Source organism: Oncorhynchus masou, chromosome 23 (genome assembly GCF_036934945.1).
Source record: "Oncorhynchus masou masou isolate Uvic2021 chromosome 23, UVic_Omas_1.1, whole genome shotgun sequence".
Taxonomy (NCBI): domain Eukaryota; kingdom Metazoa; phylum Chordata; class Actinopteri; order Salmoniformes; family Salmonidae; genus Oncorhynchus; species Oncorhynchus masou.
The window spans coordinates 17,596,263-17,616,791 of NC_088234.1; the positions used below are offsets into that span (position 1 = coordinate 17,596,263).

Sequence of the window (20,529 nt, forward strand, 5' to 3'; positions counted from 1 at the left end):
GAAACAGAGGTGAAAAAGAGATGAAGGGTCTAAGAGAAAGGGTCAGTCGATTCAGACTTTACACCTAATTGCTTTCTGTTACATTATTACACACTATAGCATACCCACTGCAGCCCACGTGAGGCACCATAAACCGCAGAGCATCGTTGTGTCCTGTAGGTCCATTCAACAGAACACAGCGATGTAACAGCAAGGACTGCCCTCTAGCAGAAAAATCACCTGAGTTACGCAATGGTAAAACAAAAAGCACAATTAAACAAACTTTATTAGTTCAGGTGGGCGTTCACACTTCAGCAGACAAAGGTGCTCAACAACAATAACAAAAATTCACGAGAAGCGCTTAAACTTCCAAAAGGACTCATTTGAAGTCGAATGAAGTTGGAGCACTGAACAATTTCATTTTATTTTAAATCTGACATTGATTTATTGTCAGCTTGACATCCACCTGTTCACATCGCATAGAATGGATTAAAGTGAGCTAAAATAAATACATCCCTGCTTTTTTGTTGTTGAGTGCTCTAACTTTTCTACCTCAAATCAGTCCTTTTGGAAGTTTTTCTTGATAAGCACTTAAACTTTGTTTTATGGCGTAAGAAAAGAACAGAGACCATAGTAGCAAACACCAATGAGGAACATGTATTGTATATCGACTGACAAAATGCCACACCCCCTAGTACAGTAACCCCTCAGTACAATTACCCAACAACCAGAGCTGGGGTCAACTCCATTTGAATTTCAGTCAATTCAGAAAGTACACTGACATTTCAATTCGGACAATCTGGATTTTGGTTTACTTTCTGAATTGACTGGAATTTAAATGAAATTGACCCCAAACCTGCTATGATGCCCATCACAATATGGGCTAAGGATATTTTTTTGATAAGTCTGACTGCATGAACAATAGTGCCCCCTCTTTTCTATTCAAAAGGACAAGATCGCCTTGTATCCAAACTGAATCCACACTCGGTCTCACTAGCTTTCGAAGCATGGCAGGGTTCAGGACATTTCCATTCCAGTCAACACAGAAAGTAAACGGAATTCCAATTCCACATTTTCCTAATTGAAAAGAACTGGAATTTCAAATGTACTTCCTGAATTGAAATGGAATTGACCCCTACCCTGGAGCATGGATTTAGTATGGACACCATAACAACAAGGTAGAACTCTAAGACATTAGAGCCTATTATACAAACACAAACGATATACAGGTTCTCCTCAATTAAGGCCGAACAAGGTTAACACATGAAGACTGTCTGATATAAAAATAATAATATTTAAAACAGGGCTTTGTCCATTTAGCTATGTGAAATTAGGATATGTTATGCTAGATACTTGACATTCTTATTTGATCGGAATATACATTTACAATGACTAGCTATTGACAGTAAACAGTGACTACTAAACTATTAGGTTGCAATGAAAGTATGAGTGCTCAGAGAGGATGGTGAGGGCTTTGGGGGTAGATAAAGGGTAAGAGTTACTAGTTGTTGGCAGATTCATGGTGGGCTAACAACCAAAATGTTTGTCTTTTATTTCTTCTTGTTGTTGCCTCAAATATATTAAAAGAGCAAAAAACAACTGGCAATATAATTTGAGTGTGGACTTACTACCAATGGTACCGATGGCGCCAATCTTTAATATTTTATAAATATACTTGAAATGTTTTGTAGATATAAAAATTATCTTGGAAGGCTGAGCTATTGTTGATCCACTAAAGTCCAAAATCTTTTAACTCCTGAAGGGGAGATACTTGATAGATAGAAGGATAGTACGGGACAGAAGGCAGTTGTTGATGGTAAAAGCTGTACAGCAACGTAGGCACTTGCGACTGATTAATAGCGTATAATTCTTTCATTTAAAAAACATGACTTCGTCATTTTGAATCCCTCTACACCTTTGGATTCAGATGAGAGGGATAATTTTAGTGGTCTTTGTCGCCCCCTATTGGTACAGTTGAGTTTAGGCTGGGTGAAATGGTCTGGATTGATTACGTGAACTTTGTTGCCCCCTAAAGGTTTACTCAGAAAACACATTCTAAACAACATAGGGGCAGGCAGGCAGTGGAATGGCATGGGCAGTTGGATAGCGTGTTATCACAGTACTAACAACAGTACTTCGTACAGATGCATTTCAGGTATGTTAAACTATACTGAACAAAAGTATAAACACAACATTTAAAGTGCTGGTCCCATGGTTCATGAGCTAAAATAAAAGATCCCGGAACTTTTCCAGAAGCACAAAATGCTTCTCTTACATTTTGTGCACAAACTTGTTTACATCCATAGTGAGCATTTCTCCTTTGCCAAGATAATCCATCCACCTACAGGGGTGGCATATCAAGAAGCTGATTAAACCGCATGATCTTTATCTTTTCTATTTAAGGTATCTGTGACCAACATATCTGTATTTCTAGTCGTGAAATCCATAGCCTAATGAATTTATTTGATTTCCTTATATGAACTGTAACCGAAATTGTTAAATGTTACGTTTATATTGGTGTTCAGTATAGTTGAGGGAAGCTCAATAGTGATCGGATCACTTTGGACTTGCTTTAAAGAAAAAAAGATTTTGATGCTTGTTTGTTTTACTTTTGAAGCAAGGTAAGATTTTATTTGTTTACTTGTATGCGTTGTATGCTGCAATTCAGCTTTTAGCGGCCAAGTACGGCCTGAATGTAAAATTTAAAACCCAGACTACTACTTAAAATAACTTCTATCCATTTCATAATTTAATCCTCCTTTAGGACCATAACATCTTGAAATGGTCAGGATTTGTTTGAATTTTGTTGAATTTGATGTTGAATTTGAACACATGTGGCATGGTCTTTTGTGTGTGTGTGTGTGTGTCACATTGTCTGGTTTAGTCAAATCCTTGCCAGTCACTCTGTTCAGAGTCGTACTCCAGCTCCACTCCCACACAACGCACTCCTTCCAACAACATGGGTGTACCATGGTGACGGTCTGAAAAACAGGGAGAGAGAAAGAAAGAGGGAGAGATAGCAACAGAAAATGAAAGAGAGAGCAAGAAAAAAACTAACATTAGTCTGTCTCTCAGAAATGGTTTAGTCCACAACATTCAACCAGTGCCAGTGTGCTCTATTACAGAGTGGTAAAGTAGAGTGAGAGACTGTAAAGCCGTAGGGATTAAGCTGTAGGTTGATCCTTTTCCCGGCCTTTCCACGAACCCTTTCATACAACTATATCCCCTCCAGTCCTCTGCCTGCCTACAGATGTTCAAGTTCGGATCACCACGGTGGTTTTTGTCCCTAGTTGACACGAGTGGCCTGTCTATCAGTACTTTTTTGTTGTTGCACTCTTCTAATTTAAAATACATAAATGACTGAAATCAGATAGATAAATATATAAATATACAATCATTTTCTGTTGAAAGGAAATTAATGACAGGGTTTGTGTTAGGTTCCAAAGTGAATCATCATGACCTAATTTATTCAAAGCTTCCAGACAGTGAATGCAGTCAGTGTCCAAGAAGTGTGTTTACAGACAGAAAATGGCTCCAACTCAAGAGCCAGGAAGAAAGAACGGGATGCAGTGATTATAATCAGTCAGCCATGTTCAATACAGTACAAGTATTTTACCAAATCATAAGCTCTCCACTAATGCATGACTCATTCCGTTTTACTCAGGTGATCACAGCATCGCAGTGATCAGTGATGCTCTTAATTTAAACCATGCTGTTCACACTCACCAGCAGGTGGCAGCAGCACACTACTCCATCTATTCTCACAACCAGTCTCCTAGGTGCTAGACTGTTTGCTACTCAAGTGAACAACGCTGCAGCATTGCCTTGTCATTGTCTTCCGAAAGCACAACAAGATGGCTACAATAGAACTAACCTGATACTTTAGAAATTCTATTAGAAGAGGCAGTTGGTTTTCAGTACTGTTGTGTATTAATAATGAGGGAACTCCATCTAACTGCCAAAATAATGCTAACACGGGTAAATGAGGGACACAAAGTGTATTGAAAGCAAGTGCTTCCACATAGGTGTGGTTCCCGAGTTAACTAAGCAATTAACATCCCATCATGCTTAGGACCATGTATTAAATGCTGTGCAGGCGATTATTTTGGCCATAACGACAATGCTCCCATAGGATGACAATGGCCCCCATCACAGGGCACGACTGGTCACTGAACGGTTTGATGAGCATGAAAACGATGTAAACCATATGCCATGGCCGTCTCAGTCACCAGATCTCAACTCAATTGAACACTTATGTGAGATTCTGGAGCGGCGCCTGAGACAGTGTTTTCACCACCATCAACAAAACACCAAATGATGGAATTTCTCATGTAATAATGATGTCGCATCCCTCCAATAGAGTTCCAGACACTTGTAGAATCTATGCCAAGGCACATTGAAGCTGTTCTGTCTCGTGGTTGTCCAACACCCTATTAAGACAGTATGTTCCTGTTTCCTTTATCCTTTACCTCTACAGGGCATATACTGCATGATACCACAACACAATCTGTTTTGATCAGAAAATATCCACTTTGGGAACGGTACATTGCATCACACTGGAAAGGAGGTTAAGAGATGCAATGGTCTCATATTGTTCAATCTTATTTTTTATTTATTACCCTGTTCACTCCCCAATGTTGTGGTATCCAATTGGTAGTTGCAGTCTTGTCTCATCGCTGCAACTCCCGTACAGACTCGGGAGAGGCGAATGTCAAGCCGTGCGTCCTCCGAAACATGACCCAACCAAGCTGCACTGCTTCTTGACACAATGCCCGCTTAAACCGGAAGCCAGCTGCACCAACTTGTCGAAGGAAACACTGTAACCTGGCAACCGGTGTCAGCGTGCACTGCGCCCGGCCAGCCACAGGAGTTGCTAGTGCGCGATGGGACAAGGGCACCCCTGCCGTCCAAACCGTTCTTAATCCGGACGACGCTGGGCCAATTGTGCGCCACCCCATGGTTTTCCCAGTCGCTGCGAAAGAGCCTGGACTCGAATCCATATTGATCAATCTACACTTCTCCAAGCGTTGGGAGATCTGGGGTGTATTCACTAGGAACCAAACTGAACCAAACAGAGGGGGGGCTAGACTTGTTTTTGTTGGACTAATGATTACAACCCAGATCATCTGAGCAGTGTGACTGAATTAAATACGACCTGGAATGCCCCCACTGGTTTTGTTATGGGTGTAACACTAGATCTACCCTAGGGCACACAGAATACAGTAGGTCTCATTTAAAACCCAATAGGAGCGCATCATGCTCTTCCAGCGTTATGATGAGGCTGGCCTCTGTGGTCTTACCCATGACGCGGGCGTGCACCTTGACCCCCACGCAGACGTCCTCCTGGCTCTCACTGACCAGCATCACCTCCTCACACAGCACCCCCTCCTGGTGGGCCATGTACTCACATGTCACTCTCAGACCACCTGAGGAGAGGGAGGGGGGGTAAGCAGGGCAAAAAGGCAGAAGGATAGGGAACACGTATACAGAGAACACACACATACACGGGGGAGCAAAATGTCAACCAGAGTGGAAAAACTCTGGGGTCAAACACATTAACACAACTGGCAAACACTACAAATAACACACACACAGTCCACGTGGTCACAGAAAGGTCACAGGGATGAAAGTAAAAGGTCATGGTTTTCTAGCAGATGGTGTAATGGAATGGAGCAACTCACTCAGCTCAACGCTAAAACAAACTACTGAAGCGTTGAAGTGAGTTGGTAATAACCCTCATTACGAAATCCAGAAACTCCCTGAGGGATGTCAGCAAAACGGTTAAACATTTCAACATTTCCTTATTCGGATTCTGTCATGGACCGACACACTTTCAGTCTCTCCTGCACATTTGAGATGTACAGCTACTATAAAACATGACTGACAAGAAGGTCTGGCCAACCGGAGACTGGGCAAAGATCAGTGGAACTTAAAAAGGGTTAGGATTACACTACCATTCAAATGTTTGGGATAACTTAGAAATGTCCTTGTTTTTGAAAAAAAAAAGCACATTTTTTGGTCTAGTAAAATAACATGTATCAGAAATACAAGTGTAGACAATGTTAAATGTTGTAAATGACTATTGTAGTTGGAAACGGCTGATTTGTTATGGAATATCTACATAGGCCCATTATCAGCAACTACTACCCCTGTGTTCCAATGGCACGTTGTGTTACCTAATCCAAATGTATAATTTTAAAAGACTAATTGATCATTACAAAAACCTTGTGCAATTATGTTAGCACAGCTGAAAACTGTTGCCCTAATTAAAGAAGCAATAAAACCGGTCTTTGACTAGTTGAGTATCTGGCGCATCAGCATTTGTGGGTTTGATTACAGGCTCATAATGGCTAGAAACATAACTTTCTTGTGAAACTCGTCAGTGTATTCTTGATCTCAGAAATTAAGGCTATTCTATGCGAGAGTTGCCAAGAAACTGAAGATCTCGTACAACGCTGTGTACTACTCCCTTCACAGAACCGCGCAAACTGGCTCTAACCAGAATAGAAAGAGGAGGAGTGGGAGGCCCCGGTGCACAACTGAGCAAGAGGACAAGTACATTAGAGTGTCTAGTTTGAGAAAACAGTTGCCTCACAAGTCCTCAACTGGCAGCTTCATTAAATAGTACCTGCAAAACACCAGTCTCAACATCAACAGTGAAGAGGCGACTCCGGGATGCTGGCCTTCCAGGCAGAGTTGCAAAGAAAAAGCCATATCTTAGACTGGCCAATAAAAAGAAAAGATTAAGATGGGCAAAGGAACACACACTGGACAGAGGAACTCTGCCTAGAAGGCCAGCATCCCAGAGCGTTATTTTAAAAATGGACAAACATTTGCTTTCCTTTCAAAAACAAGGACATTTCTAAATGACTCCAAACTTTTGAACGGTAGTTTAGGCCTGGGTATATCTGAGGACCTGGAACTGGGGCTGATGGCTATGGCAAGGCTGAACCATGGGCTGAGGTAGCTGGGACTGAGGTTAGGTCAAAGGATAGGACAGAGAATAGGGCTGAGGCTGAGTTGAGCAAGACTCGGACATACCCTCTGGTATAGGAGTGATATCAGTGATGCGGATATGGGGGTTGGGTACTGGAGCTGGAGACGCGTCCTTCCCCAGTGATGGAAGCTCCGGGAGGGTGAATACAATCTCATACTTGTGCTGGGTCTTCAGGAAACCAACCTGACAGATATATAAATAAAAGAGGGAGTGAATATGAAAAAGGGCATGATGGGATGGGGTGGGGGGAGCAAGCGAAAAAGCTGCAAGAGAAGAGAGAGAGAGAGAAAGTACGAGCGGGAGAGAGAGTGAGCGCAAGAAAAAGATTTAGAGAAAATGAGAGAGAGGAGAGCGAGCGAAAGGGACCAAAGGATGACCCTCTGGCCGTGTCAAACAAGCCTCACATGACCCTCTGGCCGTGTCAAACAAGCCTCACATGACCCTCTGGCCGTGTCAAACAAGCCTCACATGACCCTCTGGCCGTGTCAAACAAGCCTCACATGACCTTCTGGCCGTGTCAAACAACAAACAAAAACAAGTGAGGGAGAAAAGAGTGAAAGAAACACAAAAACCCAGTGCTTTGATTAAATAGCTCTGCAGCATACCGTCTGTCTCCAGCCATCCCACACACTGACTACATCCCACCACCTCTGATTTAAACAAGCCCGTTGGTTAGGTTACACCCCCCTCCCCCCACATGTTTCCATGGCAACCCAGTGGTTCCAAGGAGGCAGCAGAGAACTTCAGACACACGGCACATTCACCGCTGTCGTCTGTCTGGTGGACCTCACTTCCCACACCGGGGAAGCAGAATCAAAGGGCCGTCTGAACCACAGCACAGTCACACTACACGCCCACGACTACAGTGCTATGCTGCAAAGAGTTCTCTGATCCACAGTCATCCTCTGGTAAACAGGAGGGGAGAGGACTGGCATAGTTGGAACTGAATCTTCAGAACAGATACAGAAGATTAGCAGAGATGAGAGAACTCGCCTCCTCGCCTTAGTTGTCATACAGGTTTATGGTTGCAAAATTCAGGAACTTTTAATAAATTCCCTGGTTATCCCGAAATCCCGGTTGGAGGATTTGAGGAATAAGGAGAGAATAAGCAGGAAATCCAGAATCCTCTAACCAAGATTTCTGGTAAATCAGGGAATTTATTGAAAGTTGCTGGAATTTTGCAACCCTATAAAAAAGGTTCACCTCATAGTTCAAAATGGCAAGAAAAGAAGGATGCCTGGTAGAACACTGGAGATTGAGGGGAACATTTTTGGATAATCCTAGCTCTCTGGGTGTGCCATTTTGATAACGCTTACACAGAACCCAAACCGACTGCGCGCATAAATGTATTTTGTCCCCCCACACCAAACACAATCACAACACGCAGGTTAAAATATCAAAACAAACTCTGAACCAATTACATTAATTTGGGGACATTTATGGCAATTTAGCTAGCTAGCTTGCACTTGCTAGCTAATTGGTCCTATTTAGCTAGCTTGCTGTTGCTAGCTAATTTGTCCTGGGATGAAAACATTGAGTTGTTATTTTACTTGAAATGCACAAGATCCTCTACTCCGACAATTAATCCACACATAAAATGGTCAACTGAATTGTTTCTAGTCATCTCTCTTGCTTCCAGTCTTTTTCTTCTCTTGACTTTATATTGTGATTGGCAACTTTCATAAATTAGATGCATTACCGCCACTGAACTCGTTCGTCTATCATTCACCCACATGTGTATAACCAATGAGGAGATGGCACGTGGGTACCTGCTTCTATAAACCAATGAGGAGATGGGAGAGGCAGGACTTACACCTCGTTCAGCGTCACAAATAGAACAGACTTCTATTTTAGCCCGTGGCAATGCAGACACTTGTTGGCGCGCGCGAGCAGTGTGGGTGCAATAATTGAATAATATAGATTTCTAAATTTATTTTGCAACACACGCGACGCGAGAGGTGTAGTCAGGGTATTATGATAATTTTCACGTCAGACATGTTAAATTATTTAATCCAAAACCCAAACCCACCTTGACCATAAAGTTCCCGTCAGGCTGAGGGATCACCATGACGACAGAGTCATGGAGCTTCTCATCAAAGTGGACATGGGACGGCGTGCCGGCAGCTGGCTCTTCTGAGAAACCAACTCCTCCCGCCTTTGCTGCGGAGCCTGAAGAGGGAGAGAGCAACTAACTTAATTGTTACACACACAAATGTTAAGGGACTCTGGTACAACAGTTTCCAATGGGAACAACATTCTTATGCCAGTGACACTCAATGAGTGGTTAGTGGCTATAAAAAAGAAATTCTAAGAAAATCACAAAAAAAATAGGCTGGAAAGAAATCAAAGGGAGAAAAACATGGCATCTTGAACTTTGAGTGTAAATCGACTTCATTTCAGTCGTCTTTTGAATGCCTCTTCAAAATGTCTGTGATCACTCTTAAAAGCAATAGTAACTAAATATATTTGTAATCATGGAAGGAAAACACATTTTTCAGGAAGAAGACTGAGGATTTGATATGAGGTAAAGAGTAATAAAGACCCATCCCTTATCTAATACTGTAGAATGCCCTGCAGTCATAAGATAAACAACGTTATTGTCCATTAAACGTTCAGAAAATGGACATTTAAAGGAAACCACCTGTCACAGCATTTGGAGAGGGAACAGACAAAATGGTATTATAGAAGATACTGATATAATAGATCTCTACCACGGTCTCTCGTGGCTCTGGTCAAAACTAGTGCACTATATAAGGAATAGGGTGCCATTTGGGATACAGGTTTGTTTGAATGCCTTGTGGAACACATTAGATCACTGATCTTTTGAAATGCTGTACCTTGACGGTCCCTCTGGGATACATTGTCACAGTATCATCATATTCATCAACATTTTTATCTCCTTATTTAATTTCCCTTTAAGAAGAGTGATGTGTATCTACAGCATTTATTCCCATTGCCTTGCTTGGGTTAATCCTATCTGGGTCAAGAAGATAAGAGTTTAGGAGTTACAGGCACTGTGATTCTATTTCTTTAATAACATTGTGAGTCAGGATTTCATTAGGCAGCGGGTGGCTGTTTAGATTAAAATGATATTAAAAAAAACAAAAAGATATGAGGAGGAAATATAAACCTTGAACTTAATCAACTTTACAGTTGCATGGTTTCATACCAGTGCCTTCAGAAAGTATTCACCCCCCCCTTTTCCCCCCACACTTTGTTGTGTTACAAAGTGGGATTTAAATGGATTTAATTGCAATTCTGTGAACGATCTACACAAAACACTAATGTCAAAGTGGAAGAAAAATGTGAACTTTTTTAAAAATGGAAATGAAAATACTAATAGATCTTGATTAGATTAGTATTCAATCAAACCCCTCAGTACATGTTAGAATCACTATTCGCAGCGATTACAGCTGTGAGTCTTTCTGGGTAAGTCTAAGAGCTCTGTAAACCGGGAGTGTACAATATTTGCCCATTACTCTAAAAAAATTTAAGCTTTTTCGAGTTGGTTGTTGATCATTGCTAGACAGCCATTTTCAAGTCTTGCCATAGATTTTCAAGCCAGAATGTCTTCGCCGGAGAGGAAGGCAAATCCAGACTCATCGTGGAGAAGAAAAGTCGGTTGGCCTGAGCGATATGGATGGCTAGCCAGGCAATATTCTCAGTTTACTCAGACAACTAATGTACAGTGTATAAAGTCAATTCATTTTGCCGACCCCACCGACACAAACACTGAATACCAAAAGATCTGGCTCATATGGCGTCGGTAATATGAGCATTTGACCTGGTTGGTCTAGAAGCAGCCGTTTTCATTGTAATGGTGAAACCATGATGCTAACACACCTGCACTCGCTTGTTTCTCTATGGCACTCGGAAACATGGGTAGAGCGCCTAGGAGATTATTTTTTTCATAGCCGCACACCGCTGCCAAAATAAAACTCCTTGTCGCACAGCAAAATATTTTTGTTGATTATGCAATCAATTTGGTCACACTTTAGAGCCCTGTGGTGAGTCAGAGTATATCTTTGTCCACTCCAGTCGGAAGACTACCTACTCTGCTACACTAGTTGAAAGGATTTGTGGATTCAGACAATGCTGAGAGATCCACAGGCTTTCAAACAAGACCATTCGTTAATCCACATTCTCTGGACACTAGCCCAGACAGTGAACTGGACACTGTGCTGGCTAGATACCAGGCTTGGGTTCAAATAGTATTGGTTTTCTTTCAAATACTTGGAAGCATTAGATTGAGCCTGTTTTTTTTAGAGTCAGGTGGGCAGCGGTTTGTACTTTTGAGACCATTTCATTGATTCCATAGTGCCAGGCAAACTCAGTCAAGTGCGGCTGAAGTGTTTTGAAAAAAAAAGAACATATATACACACTATTTGAACCCAGGTCTCTTAGCTGCTGAACACCCAAGGCCTGTTACATCTACTACAGTGCAGTCTACAGTACAGGAGCTGGCTTCTCGGTCTGGTAGTCATAATCTTGCTATCTTTTTCCCCCCTCTCTCTCACTCTACATCTGTTGGTCTGGGTTTGGATCATCGTTTCTCTCCTAGCCTCTGTTGTATATTAGATGACTGTGTGTCGACCTCGTCCTCTCTAACATGTCCTTTCACTATCCTCTCCATCTTTGTCTCGTGTCTATTGTCTGTGTCTCTTTCTCTGCATATCCCGTCCCCCCCAGGCGGGTCAGTGCTCGGCACAACACTTTAAACAAAGATCGATCACTAACTTTGTCTGATAACCATGGTAACAGACTCCATTGGGCTTGTATCTCCAAGTTCAGTTCCCTCTTCCACCCCTGGCTATTTCTTTCTCCCCAAGGACCAAATTAAACTCACACACACCACGCTTTCGCTCTCTCGCTCCCTGTGAAAGCGGCTACATCCCAGACACATGAAAAATACATTGAAGCGAAAAAAAAATAAGATGTAAATCTACACTCTTATTCAGCAGCCTAATTAAAGTGAGAACAAAGACCCGGGAAGAGGAGAGTGCTTTGTGTGCAGAAACAAAGCCTCCAATCTCCACTGGGGGGGGGAAGACGTATTAATGACAGTGAAAAAGTGTTGCCACTTTTAGTCCGTCTCCCAGGTGCTGTTCTCTTGCTGTGTTTCTGAGGATCCCTGAACACTTCCTGCCCATCTGGCATGTGCAACATATTTGCTCACACTGAGTCACACACACTTCAGACTCGATTCAAACAGGTCCACATTGTGTTTTTCCCCATGTTTCCCCTAAAAATGCATTCTTCCAAAGACTGTAAATTGATGCTTCTAGTTCAGGAGAATAAGCTGTAGTATGTGTGCATTGTAAACAAAAACATTTCATACATAAACATTGCCATGTCGGGGTTGGATTGCCAGGTCTTATTCTCATCTTGCTAGGGGGTTTCCTGTACCCTTCCCACCCATCTCTTCTTTAAATTACACACACTAAGTAAGCATTTGTATACTTTAGTGATGTTAAAACATAGTGAGGAGGGGGAGAAAGGTGGGGAAGAGAGAAAGGAAGAGAGAATTTTTGGAGGCTCCCTGTTTAATAGCGAACTTGAGAGAAGTGATCCAAGTGTGAATTGGAAATTATATTATTAGCATATCCCACTCTCCCTGAAACACCCTTAGAGAGTGGGGTCCCAGCCCAGGGTCTGCCATTAACAGCAACCCTGGAGGAAATAGGGTCAAGTGCCTTGGACTCGGGCAGACAGATTTGACACCTTTCGGTTACTGGACCAACACTCTAACCGCTAGCCTACCTGCCACCCCTGGCTTTGAGAGGTGTGAAAGTAGGAGGGAGAGGCTGGAGAGTTCTATGAAGACTGATGGAAACCTGATCCAGACATCAACAATGTCTGCCAACCCTTGGGAGGCTATATGGCAGGGTTCAACTAGATTCAGCCGTGGAACAATTTTTTCTTGAGCGGATGGTCAGGGAGCCGAAACATAATTACACATCATTTGTAGAATGCAAATGGACCGCAAGAAACCCAAACAGATATAATATTTCACTAAAACAGAATCATTTCAATTTTTGCTTACATTTGTATACCATGACGTGTCTCTCTATTACGCGTGGGAATAAAATCACCTGGAGCTGCTTTCCTGGTGTTAACAGTATTATGTCCAATAATGAAAATAAAATGTAAAAACCATCCACGGGACAAATTCGGGCAGCAGGCTTCCAGTTTGGGACCCTGCTATTGGAGTGGTTTCTGGACAGGGTTCATGTGGAGGAAGAAGAAGCTTAGGTAATAAAGCATGATATACTACAGTACCCATAATGCTCTGTAACCATATGCGTTTTTATCTACCTAAAGACGTTGGCAAGAGTAGGCAACTAGATTCAGCAGCGGGCCAATTTTTGGTCGGAGCGGATGGTCGGGGGGCCAGAACATAGTTATAAGAATCTGTCAACTGAAAAATTGGCCAGAACTATGCCCAAAAATAAATTGCATTTGAAAATTACTAATTTCATACCTTGAACACATTGAGACATATGAGAGCTGTACTGTGTTTTGAATTGAAAGACATTTTAGAAATACCCATTATTGCATTTAAAACCACATAACAGGGGAGAAGGGACAAGAGTCTATACAACAATATAATCGAAAAGGGTACTTACTCTTCCTAGCAGTAGCCATGCCAGGGTTGGTCCACAGACAGGGAGAGAACCCAACCGTCACAGCCTGGTCATCTCTATGGCCCAGCAACAAAATGACCCTGAGACACGAGAGAGGGAGAGAAACAAGAGAGAATAAAGAAGAGGTTTCAATGATAAAGGATTAACAGAAGAAGGGGACTAGGAAAGAGCTTAAAGCTAAAGAAAGGAGAAAGTCACAACTGTAATGAAATCAGGAAATAAATACTTCTGAGAGACGAGCTGGTATTTGTCTTTAATAAATCCTAGCCGCAGGTTACTAACTCTGTTCAAACGACGGCACCCAGCTGTGTGTGCCAGACTATCACCAAGGGAGAGGGGAGGCTCCCGACTGACTTAAATGAAAGAAAAACAAACATTCAAACAAGGATTAAATTAAAACCAGGGTGTCAGATGTTAAAATAAACATTTTTCAGAGAAACTCACAGGTTTCTGTGAAAGAAAGGACAAAATATAACCTAAAAAATCAAGGGAGGCATCTTAAAAAGATTGTTGAAAGATGCAGCACTCCTAGTGATTCCAATAACGTCAGGTGAGGGTCATACTAAGAAAAATGACAAGTTCCTCTGACTGACTGAAACCACTGGCCTGAAAAGAATGGACTGGTGACCAGGTGCAAGTTGGGTGTTTCACCATATTGCTATTGCCTGTTCATTCCAGTCAGTAGCTAAAGAGAGAGGCTGTTGGATTGTACCTTGGACGTTGCCACAATTCGAAGAGTACCAAGCCAAGAGATGTGCTCATTTACAATTCACCTTCAAAAAAAAATACAAAATAATTGTGCCAGGGCCTCCCGAGTGGCGCATCGGTCTAAGGCACTGACTTGCAGTGCTAGAGGCGTCACTACGGACGCCGGTCCGATCCCAGGCTGTATCACAACCGGCCGTGATCGGGAGTCCCATAGGGCGGCGCACAATTGGCCCTGCGTTGTCCGCGTTAAGGGAGGGTTTTGCCGGGGGGGGGGGTGGCTTTACTTGGCTCAGCGCGCTCTAGCAACCTTGTGGTGGGCTGGGGGCCTGCAGGCTGTCCTCAATCATCAGGTGAACGGTGTTTCCGCCGACACATTGTTGCGGCTGGCTTCCGGGAGAAGAGGGCGGGTGTTAAGAAGCACCGCTTGGCGGGTCATCGGAGGACGCATGACTCAACCTTCGCATCCTGAGCTTATTGGGGAGTTGCAGCGATGAGACAAGATCGAAATTGGGTAGAAGGGGGAAAAATACATATCTTTTATACCATGCCTTCGGAAAGTATTCAGAACACTTGACTTTTCCCGCATTGTTAGGTTCTAAAATTTATTAAATTGCCCCCCCCCCCTTAAACCCAATACCCCATAATGACAAAGCAAAAACAGATTTAGAAATGTTTGCTAACTTATTAAACAAACTGAAATATCACATTTACATAATTATTCAGACCCTTTACTCAGTACTTTGTTGAAGCACCTTTGGCAAAGATTACAGCCTCGAGTCTTCTTGGGTATGATGTTATAAGCTTGGCACACCTGTATTTGGGGAGTTTCTCCCATTCTTCTCGGCAGATCCTCTCAAGCTCTGTCAGGTTGGATGGGGAGCATTGCTGCACAGCTATTTTCAGGTCTTTCCAGAAAAGTTAGATCGGGTTCAAGTCCAGGCTGTGGCTGGGCCACTCAAGAACATTCAGAAACTTGTCCCGAAGCCACTCCTGCCTTGTCTTGGCTGTGTGCTTCATTGTCGTGTTGGAAGGTGAACCTTTGCCCCAGTCTGGGTTCCTGAGAGCTCTGGAGCAGGTTTTCATCAAGGATCTCTGTACTTTGCTCCGTTCATCTTTCCCTCGATCCTAACTAGTCTCCCAGTCTCTGCCCCTGAAAAACATCCCCACAGCGTAGGGATGGTGCCAGCTTTTCCTTGGCATTCAGGCCAATCTTATCTTGGTTTTATTAGACCAGAGGTGCTTTTTGGCAAACTCCAAGCGGGCTCTTGTGCCTTTTACTGAGGAGTGGCTTCCATCTGGCCACTCTACCATACAGGCCTGATTGGTGGACTGCTGCAGAGATGGTTGTCCTTCTGGAAGGTTCTCCCATCTACACAGAGGAACTCCGGAGCTCTGACCATTGGGATCTTGGTCACCTCCCTGACCAAGGCCCTTCTCCCCCGATTGCTCAGTTTGGCCAGGCAGCCAGCTCTAGGAAGAGTCTTGGTGGTTCCAAACTTCTTCCATTTAGAAATAGAGGTCACTGTGCTTGGGGACCTTCAATGCTGCAGACATTTATTGGTACCCTTCCCCAGATCTGCGCCTCAACACAATACTGTCTCGGATCTCTACGGACAATTCTTCAGAGCAAAAACCAAGCCATATGGTTGAAATGCACTGTCAACTGTGGGACCTCATACCACAGGTTAATTCCAAGTTGTAGAAACATCTCAAGGATAATCAATGGAAACAGGATGCACCGGAGCTTAATTGAGTCTCATAGCAAAGGGTCTGAATACTTACGTAAATAAGTATTATCAACATTTTCTAAACACCTGTTTCTGCTTTGTCATTATGGGGTTGTGTGTAGATTGCAGAGGACATTTTTACTGAAGGCACTGTAAAGAAGAATTGAATAATGGATTATGTAAGTGATCTACTACAGCAAACATTTTGTTTGCTATAGACAGACAGGCTTTTACCATGTCTTGTAGCCAAGTTATAATACCACAGCAACAGTGGCCTGATTACATTCCAAGATGACTTCTGCTCCCTGACACATTTAAACATTTGGAACAGTGGGTAAGAACAACTCCCTCGCAGGAGATCAAGGACCCCTAGAACCGCTTTAGGTTTGAACCCAGTTGTCTATAGATTCAAAAGGTCTGGGAAAGAAACACTACCTCCTTTTCTACTGCAAAGAAGGAAGAAGCATCCTAGAGGGAGGTGATTAAAAATATGACATGTCCATTAACAGAAACGCTTGCACACATAGATTGCCTTGTATCTTAACTCATGCCTGATTTGTACTATAGGGCTGAACCAAGCTATACTGGGCTGGCCTGGTTACGCATCCACCAAAGCTGCTGGAAGCGTGCAATGTGAAAGGACAACAGAGCTAGCATGGTGAGGTTCAGGTCAGCTTAATAAATAAAATAAAAAATATATATATATATTATAAACCCAACATGCAACAAAGATTTTACAGTTCATAAAAGGAAATCAGTCAATTGAAATGTATTCATTAGACCCTAATCAATGGATTTCACATGACTGGGTATACAGATATGTAACGGTTGGTCACAGATACCTTAAAACAAAAAGTAGGAGCGTGGATCAGAAAACCAGTCAGTATGTGGTGTGACCAGCATTTTCCTCATGCAGCGCGACACATCTTCGCAGAGTTGATCAGGCTGTTGACTATGGCCTGTGGAATGTTGTACCACTCCTCTTCAATGGCTGTGTGAAGTTGCTGGATATTGGCAGGAACTGGATCACACTGTCGTACATGCCAATCCAGAGCATCCCAAACAAGCTCAATGGGTGACATGTCTGGTGCATATGCAGGCCGTGGGGGGGAAAAAAACAGACATTTTCAGCTTCAAGGAATTGTGTACAGATCCTTGACATGGGGCCATACATTATCATGCTGAAACATGAGGTGATGGCGGCAGGTGAATGGCACGACAATGGTCCTCAGGATCTCATCTCGGTATCTCTGCATTCAAAAAGCCATCGATATAATACAATTGTGTTCATTGTTCATAGCTTATGCCTGCCCATACCCTAACCCCACCATGGGGCACTATTCACAACGTTGACATCAGCAAACTGCTTAGTGATGAGCTTGGAGGGCACCATAGTGTTGAGCGCTGAGCTGTAGTCAATGAACAACATTCTCACATAGATGTTCCATTTGTCCAGGTGGGAAAGGGCAGTGCATCGTCTATGATCTGTTGGGGCAGTATGTGAATTGGAATGGGTCCAGATTGTCCGGGATAACGGTGTTGAGGTGAGCCATGACCAGCCTTTCAAAGCATTTCATAGCTACAGATGTGTGTGCTACGGAGCAATAGTCATTTAGACAGGTTACCTTGGCTTTCTTGGGCACATGGACTATGGTGGTCTGCTTGAAACATGTAGGTATTAGAGACTGGGTCAGGGAGAGGTTGAAAATGTCAGTGAAGACACTTGCCAGCTGGTCAGCTCATACTCGGAGGATGCATCCTGGTAATCTGTCTGGCCCTGCGAATATTTACCTGTTTAAAGGTCTTAATGAAATTGGCTACGGATAGAGTCATCACACAGTCATCCGGAACATTTGGTGATCTCAGGCATGGTACAGTGTTGCTTGACTCAAAGCAAGCATACAAGGTATTTAGCTAGTCTGATAGGCTTGCGTCACTGGACAGCTTGTGACTGCGTTTCCCCTTTGTAATCAGTGGAAGTTTACAAGCCCCGCAATGTCCGCTGAGCAGCAGAGCCAGTGTAGTAGGATTCAATCTTGGTCCTGTATTGACGCTTTGTCTGTTTGATGGTTCGTCCGAGGGCTTAGCAGGATTTCTTATAAGCATCCGGATTAGTACCTGCGGCACTCCAGGTACATCTACCTACCCCTGGGCTTGGCTGATGTAGCCTATAGACTTATGTAAAAATGTGAATGCGTTATAGTTCATCCTATGAACTACTAATACTGTATTCTATTCAAACCAATATCACAATGAGAGAGATACAGTGCAAGCTGCTCTCAATATCACATTTTGCAGTGGACATAGCATGACACCAAGAGTGCCATATGCCAACCGAGACAGCTTACTGCAGACCCCCTAGGTTCAAGTCGATTTTTGGCCCTAGTACTACACAGCTGATTCAAATAACCAACTCATCATCACGTTGATTATTTGAATCAGCTGTGTAGAGCAAAGGCAAAACATGCACTTGGAGCGTCCCAGAACCGAGTTTGGGGAATCCTGCTCTGGGCTATAAACTGTCTCCGCTGGGGGCAGGAACAAATCACTCATGCTCCCAGTGACTCTGCTGTGGATTCTATTAAGACTCTCTCACTTTAAATGAGCTCAGTCTAACGTTACTAGTTACCTTATCCATTTGGTAGATTTACGTTGCTTAATTACGTTACATGTAAATTGAGTTAAGTGCAACAGTAAAAACCTCGCATTTATGCAAAGTTTAGCCTATAGTCTAACATTTTGAGAATATACGGCTACGTCCTGTAACGAGTTTGAACCTGCTTGTCTCGACACTTGCTGCCTCGTTGCCCTCGCAGTGCAATAACAAAGTTAAAACTGTGCTCCGGCAACTGCAGCAAACAGCATGGAAATATTTCTCACCTTATTTCGCTCACCAAGAACTCACCTTTCTTGCAATTGAGGCTAAATGCACACGCTGCAACCGGTAGTGTCCTATAGTCGGTTGTATCCAAATCAAGGATAGGCAAAGGAATATGGGTCCACAGAAAATGAATAAACAGTAGAATGAACACCCACCGTAGATACGCATCCACTCCCCCTTGGTCACCACTAGTTAGCACAGCCACAAAGTCATTATTCGCCTATTTCTATAATTTGTCTTCTTAAAATCTGATGTTGATTATAACCGTAACCTTAATCGCACTGCTAATTGTATGTTTAACTTTAAAATAAGACCAAAAATCTCATTTTTGTAACCAATTTTGAGTTTGTGGCTGAGGAATTTCACTTTGTGGCTGGGTTATTTAGTAGAAACCACTCCCCCTTTCGTTGGATTAATTTCTACCTCCAACTTCCGCATTGGTTACGTGATTTACTATCCAATTCTGGAGATATCTGGATCTAAATTACAGCGTTTGGCAATGTTGTTTATGTTCGTGTAAACAATCAAATGTTAAACTCACATAAGGCATTACAGTAAGAAATGTCACAGACGGTTGGGTCGAGTACATTTCAGGGGTTTTTCTCCTTCCACTCACCACTAAAATACATTCATGTTATGATGTCGCCACATTGTGGCCACTTTAAGTGTAGCTGAAGTGTGGAGGAGAATCAGCTACTTTTGGAGGACAGCGGAAGTTAATAATTATTATTGTTATTATTATAATATATTTTTTAACAACGCGTCTCTGCTCTTGGTCTTTAACAGATGTCAGAGATAGAAAAAAAGGTTGAGGCTTTTATATATTTCAAAATGACATCCTATGGGCCCAGGGACCAATCACAATGAATAGCCTACAAAATAAAAACATGATGTGAATGGTTAAATCAGTTGCAGAAATCTGATCAATATTTGACATCGGCGGATCAGATTTAGGATTACGTGTAGTGTTAACTAATGGGATATGTTAGCCAAAGCTGTAGCTGCACTTACCTGACAGCCAGGTGTCATTTGGCTAAATAAATGTAACAGAACTTTCAATCATCATGAGAGAGAGCGCATTTAATTTCAAGTAATAATAGGCTACATTTAGTTGAAAAAGGACAATTGTAATTTAGGTGGGATAGGTTAAATAATAGTTTTATTGCGGATATTTACATGTAATGAATAGGACTTAATAGCCTAATCAAAATGCTACAATATCCCACAAACTCATCTTGTAAAGGCTTTATTCGTGATAATTACATGAATACAAGAGCTACCTCATATCATAGAAACTGTGTAAATGAACTATTAGTGGTGTAAAGTACTTAAGTAAATCTACTTTAAACTTCTACCTAAGTGTTTTTTGGGGTATTTGTAAATGGTATACTTTTTACTCCATACATTTTCGGTGACACGTAATTACTCCATACATTTTCCGTGACACCCAGGACAGGAGAATTGTCCAATTAACGCCCTTATCAAGATAAGTTGGAGAGAAGTAATTGTTGAAGAGTAGGCCTCAGATCTACATAGAAGGTATGACAATTAGATGAAGTTGGCAAATATGGCAAAAGTAAATAAATAACCAGG

At 42.5% G+C, this 20,529-nt stretch overlaps 1 protein-coding gene across 2 annotated transcripts; it reads right to left on the reverse strand.

Annotated features, from left to right (window-relative positions):
- Nucleotides 1–247: 247 nt before the first annotated feature.
- LOC135510471 (adipose-secreted signaling protein-like) lies at nt 248–19,125 on the reverse strand. Of its 2 annotated transcripts, none has more exons than XM_064931431.1 (6): nt 18,936–19,125; nt 13,603–13,700; nt 9,006–9,145; nt 7,021–7,159; nt 5,280–5,405; nt 248–2,960 (listed from the first exon to the last, which is right to left on the reverse strand). In XM_064931431.1, exons 2-6 carry the CDS (start codon nt 13,619–13,621, stop codon nt 2,860–2,862), a joined length of 525 nt encoding a protein of 174 aa, XP_064787503.1. In that variant the 5' UTR covers nt 13,622–13,700; nt 18,936–19,125; the 3' UTR covers nt 248–2,859. The 2 variants fall into 2 exon arrangements, with proteins under 2 accessions (XP_064787503.1, XP_064787502.1); XM_064931430.1 differs by having other exon boundaries at nt 18,961–19,124.
- Nucleotides 19,126–20,529: the final 1,404 nt, after the last annotated feature.